A 5,940-nucleotide genomic window follows, 5' to 3' on the forward strand; every position below is an offset into this window, starting at 1 on the left:
TCAAGAATCAGCCAGAAGGTGTTGGGGGTTAAATAAGTCTCTGGGATGCATTTCTCTTCCATGTAGCATAGAGGCTTACTCTATAGGCGGTCGGAGTGCAGGTAGTGTAACCAGTGTTAAGTGTGTGTACCCGCGGGTTTTCCAATCTCTGTGTAGCTAGCAGTTCTCTTCGTGTTAGTGTGGCCGCCGTGCCAGTTCCACATTTGTGATTGCTTTATTTCCCTGGTAATTAAACCTTGTGCCATTCTATTCCTGTTAAATCCGTAGAAAATGAGAAAATACTCGACATTTTGGGGGAAACTTGTAAATCTGAGCCAGTAAAAGAAGAAGGTTCCGAGCTGGAGCAGCCATTTGCACAGGAAACAAGTAGCGTGGGGCCAGACAGAAAACTTGCGGAGGAAGAGGACCTTTTTGACAGCGCCCATCCGGAGGAGGGTGATTTAGATTTGGCCAACGAGTCAACAGCACACGCTCAGTCGAGCAAGGCAGACACCCTGTTAGCGGTAGTGAAAAGGGAGCCCGTGGAACAGACAGGCGATGACGAGAGGATGGACTGTGAGCCTGTAGGGCTAGAGAAGCCAATTGAGCAGAGTAGTAAAGCCTCAGAGAACACGGAAGCCTGTAGCGAGGAGGCCGTGGAAGCGCCCCCGGAAGCCTCAAGCCCGGACCCCGGGGATAGCAAAGAAGACGTGAAGAAGTTTGCTTTTGAAGCTTGTAATGAAGTCCCTCCGGCTCCTAAAGAGTCCTCAGCCAGTGAGGGCGCTGATCAGAAAATGAGGTTTGTTTTTTCTCAGTTTTAGACCAGACGCTATCTCCTTTTCATTGGTCGTTTAATGACACACATGAGCTGTTTTTCTGCAATCGGCCAGCCAGACTGATGCAATTGTAGTTTACCTCTAAAGAATGTTTGATTTCTCTTTGTTTATTTTAAGCTGATTACATAATCTTTTTTCTTTTCTCAACCTGCCATGGTTGTTTTCTTTAATTCTTCCTAATTATCTTTAGCCCAGCAGAATTAATTAACTCCTGTGGGTCTGAAATCTTACGGTTAGGTCAGATTTCCAATACACGTTTGTAGGGGTGTCATTTTTTTCAGAACTAAATTTCGGGTAGGTATGCAACCTCAGCACATATTTTATAATTTTGAGTTAGTTTCCTCTCTGCTTCTTCCTTCTGGAGTGACATTGTCTTTTGTCTCTAGTTCTGTCGAAGATGACTCGGATACAAAAAAGCTTTCCAAAGAGGAGAAGGGTAAGTCTGCAGGGTGGCACCCCCGGGAGCGATGGTTCTAGTTGGCTCTAGTCATCACACACCCATTTATACCTCACAGGCCCGTAAGCCTGTCTCAAAGCCTTTCTCCACTCTAGCCACCTGCTTCCTCACTCTGCGGGTTCTGGGTTGCAGGGCGGAACTGTCACTTCAATTTGATTTGGCCACTTGATTTTGCCAGAGTCCTTTGAGCTCCTCTGTCCTGACTTTCCCTCTGATTTGTGAACTTCTTGGACACAGTGACACATGCAGATGGAGAAAATGCTTTGAGTTTTCAGATACTGGGGTTTGGTGGGTCCCTGGTATTGGCAGATTTATCAACACCAGAGCCCTTTATTAATTTGCTGATTGAGAAGTAGTTTTGCTGGCTGCTCCAGACGCATCCTTAATCGGTGTTCAAAGAAGGCCAGAAACTGGGGAGAGGATGTATCTCAGGCTCCACAGTCACAGCTCCTGTCTTATGTTCCAAAGTCACCTCGCTGGGATGGGTGATGCCATCTGGTAGCTGATGGCTACCCCAGCCACGGGCCCAGTGGGCCCTGACCAGTCGTAGTAAGGGACATTGCCATCAGTTCTATCCACCCCATGGGCAGCTCTAGAACTCATGTCAGGACAGCAGGCCAGCCTCCAGCCCCAGCCTTCTTTGTACTGCTGGCCTCTAGAGCAAATAGGGAGTATCTGGTTTAGAATGACTCTAAGATACTTAAGACTCAGGATTTTGTCTGTATCTTGTTTTTGACCTGAACCTGGTGGTGCAGAGGTTAAATCATCTACCTGCTATGTGGGAGACCTGGGTTCGATCCCTGGGTCAGGACGATCCCCTGGAGAAGGAAATGGCAACCCACTCCAGTATTCTTGCCTGGAGAATCCCATGGACAGAGGAGTTTGGTGGGCTACAGTCCATGGGTCGCAAAGAGTCGGAGATGACTGAGCGACTTCAATTTCACTTTTCTTTTAAAATAGGTCGTAGCAGTTGTGGAAGGAATTTCTGGGTTAGTGGACTTTCTTCTACCACCAGAGCTGCAGATTTGAAGAATCTTTTCAGCAAATATGGGAAGGTAAGACCAGGGGAGGAGGCTTGTGAGCTCATGCAGTATGGCCTCTGTGGCAGATCCTTGTCCCTGGCAGTGAGAACTTGGAACACCTTGCGGTTCTTTGAACTCGCAGGTGTGTAAGCCTGTGGTGGGTCCACCCCCACTCAAAGAGATGTGAGACCAGTGGGAGTTCCCAGAGCCCACATCCACTGTGTATTTCTCGTGCTTCCCTGGCCCCCAAGCCACCAAGTCATTTGATAGTTTCCTGAGTCCGTTTCACTGGCTTCCAGCCTTAAATCCAGGGAGGGAAGACTGTGGCATGGGGAGTTCTGGGCAGAGGTACAGTCTGCATTCTTCTGAGATGGTGGTGATTACAGAACACTGTGAAGCTGTAGAGAAATTTTACGAACAAGGCCTGTGGACCCGACCCCTACGGGCAGCCTTAGGCCCCAGCTTTCCACACCAGGAAGCTGCTGGCCCCATTGGAGCCTCATTTCCATGCGTGGGGCGCACAGAGTCGCAGGAGCTGTCTTTGCTCCCTGTTTTCACCCCATCCTGGCTGCCTCTGCCTGTGTCTATTCTGCCACATCTGCTTGTCTCCCTCTCTCCCTTGGCATGAAAAGGGTGGGCATGATGCCCAGGTGGGCAGCCCCCCCAACACACACACACATACATATTGAGTGTTGCCTTTCCTTCCTCCTTTTTCCGCCTCCTCCTTCCTTCCAGTGCTTCTTGGACTCTTCTCCAAATAAGCTGCTGTACCCTAACCTCAATCAGTTTTTGACAAGTCAGACTTAGCACAGGCCTTGGGCCTTCATACCCAGGATTAAAAAATGATAATGGAGAAAACCAACATTGTTTACCTTGGCTGTTTATGCTGAGAAACTAACAAGGAACTAAACTTGACTTAAAACTTAAAATTAAACTTGCTTCTCATAGACACTCATGAAACCCTGGCCTCTGTAACTCCGTAGGGCCCATCTCTTGATTCTGCAGTGGCCATCAGAGCAAACATCTGCTCTCTGCAGGGAAGTTTCCGTCTGGAACCTGCAGTGTCTTGGGTGTACTGCAGGCTTATTGCAGCTTGGATAGGGCACCAGGCCCCTTGGAAGCCTTCCTTTTGGGCTAAAACTCCATGTGGCCAAATGCAGACGAATACCAGCCACTGCTCCTGGCTTCATGGGACCTCTTCTGAGCTGTGGGCCTTCTGCCATTAAAGGATGTCCCCAGCATTAGCTTGCTGCTGTGGTTGGGCCAGTTAACTTGCATCTAGCCTGTACATCTAGCATCTAGGATGTATCTGTAGCACCTTAAACATCTCCTTAAATTTTGTTCTGTGAGTAGGGTGGGCTCTGCGTTCCAGAGTGCTCTCTGTAAACCTGTCCTGTGTCCCTCTCCTTCTGTAGGTGTGTCTTCCTACTTCACTGTCCACCTGACTGACTGCATATTCAGAAACATTCCTTTCAAGATTTACATTATTGTATTATTATATTATTACTATATTAATATATTATTATTATTACATTATTACAATATATTCTGACAGGACACTACCTTCAGCTTCACTCCTCTCTCCACCTTGCTGTCATCCCCGTTCTCTAGAGAAACAGCCAGGATGGAGTAGGAGCAGTCAGGCCACAGCATTACCCTCCCCAGCCTTTCCGTACCGCTTGTTGTCCACCTGTTCTCAGCGTCTCTGAGGAGTGGGGTGAACTAGCGGGAACGACAGTTGGGGTCTGTGTGGGGGCTTTGTGTCTGAGATGTACATGTGTGTTTTCCTTCAAGGTGGTGGGCGCCAAAGTTGTGACCAATGCCCGGAGTCCTGGAGCACGCTGCTACGGCTTCGTTACCATGTCCACAGTGGAAGAGGCCACAAAATGCATCAATCACCTGCACAAAACAGAGCTCCATGGGAAGATGATCTCAGTAGAAAAAGTAAGGGGCCATTTTCTTCCCGGGATAAAAAGGAAGAGGCCATTTTCTTCCTGGGATGGGACCATGTTACAAAATCAGTTACTACTCCCAACTGATTCTTTTTCACCTGATTCTCTTTCCCAGGTGATAAATGAACCTGCTGGGAAGAAAACTTCTGAGAGAAGAGCAGGGGAGAGGAAAAAAGAGAAGTCTGGCAGTGCTGACAGGTATGAGTCTTCTCGAGGGGATTATGGCCAAGATGACCTTTTCTTGATGTCTTGTTCCTCACTTTTCCATGGGTGGGAAAGGCTGTGAGGCTTTCACCCCCTTGCCTTCTGTGCACTTGCTGGAGGATTTTCCCGCCAGTCCTCAGAGGTGTCTCGAGTTCCTCTCCTAGGCTGCATGTTCTCCGTCCTGTGGATGCCTCGGAAGCAGCCCCATCCTCACTCGGTGCTCATTGCCGGAGTCTTCACTGGGTTGTTCCCTCAGTGTTTCATCTCACACATATCTGCATCTGCATGCCATTTATAGATCTGCCAACCTCAAGAGGGAAGAGAAGGCTGACAGAAAAGATGACGCTAAAAAGGGTGAAGACGGGAGTGGAGAGAAGAGTGAAGACCAGGATGATCAGAAACCTGGCTCTTCGGAGCGCTCTCGAGCCACAAAGTCAGGTAGCTGACCAGTGGGTGTGACAGATTGCACCCTGGCTTCTGTTCCTGGCTGGTGTGGTTAATGGGCAACACAGACTACATTGTTTTCCTTGAAGTTGAGTACTTTTCTCTCAGTATGAGGTGTCCCTTACCTGACTCCTCTCTTCCTATAGGAAGCCGAGGAACTGAGCGGACTGTGGTGATGGATAAATCTAAAGGTGTGCCTGTTATCAGTGTCAAAACGTTGGGATCCAAAGAGCGAGTGAGTATTCTTTTCCTGCCTGGGCTATTTATTTCTTTTGACAGTTTTCTGTGTGTTTTAGGGGATTCTTGAGCTTAATTTGAGAAAAGCTTGTCAGTCTTCTGAAAATGGAGGGGTTTTTTGAACTTTAAAATTGAGAAAGTTTATAGGCTTTCCTTCATAGTTTTGGTAAGAATTACTGTCCTTTTTAAAACAAAAAAAAAACTTTTCAAAATTCATTTATGGGTGTGATTGGCTTTATTTGCCTGCGTCTGGGCACAGCAGTCCATGTTCATTGCTGGCCTCAGGTTTCAGCAGCTCTCCATTGTGCATTCGTAACCCACACTTGGCAGAGCCAGCCTTCGGCTGCCTCTGCGCCCAGTCTCCATCTTACTCATTCCGTGCATTGTCTCCGTGCAGACGCTCCATAGAGCCACAGAATCCACAGAGTGCCCACCTTAGGCTCTTACCAGTTCACTCTGCCTGCTGTTTTAGGGTCACGGGCAGCTCTGGATGTTCATAATTCAACTCTTGACAGCCTTACAACTAGGATGGATGTGGGCCCAGGTCCCCAAGACTACCCACATTTCCAGAGCCACTCAGGGTCCCACTGGGCCCAGCACATAGTTGTAGTTAACACCTAAGGTTGGCTCCAGTGATGCAGGGAGGTCACACAGCCAGGCAGGTGGGGAAAGCCCCAGAGTCTGCAGGGAACTCTCCTGGCTCCCTGTGGTCTCCTTCCCACAAGGCTCCCCAAGCAGGGACAGTGCAGCAGCACAAGAGTCATGCTTCTGCCCTGGGAGCCCCGTTAACAGCCTCAGTTCCCAGGCTT

At 48.7% G+C, this 5,940-nt stretch overlaps 1 protein-coding gene across 1 annotated transcript; it reads left to right on the forward strand.

Moving 5' to 3' along the window:
* Positions 1-233: 233 nt before the first annotated feature.
* LOC120859607 (scaffold attachment factor B1-like) lies at positions 234-5,347 on the forward strand (the record flags this gene model as incomplete). The annotated part of the gene is made up of 7 exons (XM_040235646.1): positions 234-778; positions 1,202-1,251; positions 2,233-2,327; positions 4,089-4,238; positions 4,362-4,444; positions 4,749-4,888; positions 5,041-5,347. Coding segments are annotated over 7 exons (1,224 nt in total), but the record flags the coding sequence as incomplete, so codon positions are not given.
* Positions 5,348-5,940: the final 593 nt, after the last annotated feature.

This window comes from Oryx dammah, unplaced genomic scaffold (assembly GCF_014754425.2).
Source record: "Oryx dammah isolate SB20612 unplaced genomic scaffold, SCBI_Odam_1.1 HiC_scaffold_1905, whole genome shotgun sequence".
NCBI classification, from domain to species: Eukaryota; Metazoa; Chordata; class Mammalia; order Artiodactyla; family Bovidae; genus Oryx; species Oryx dammah.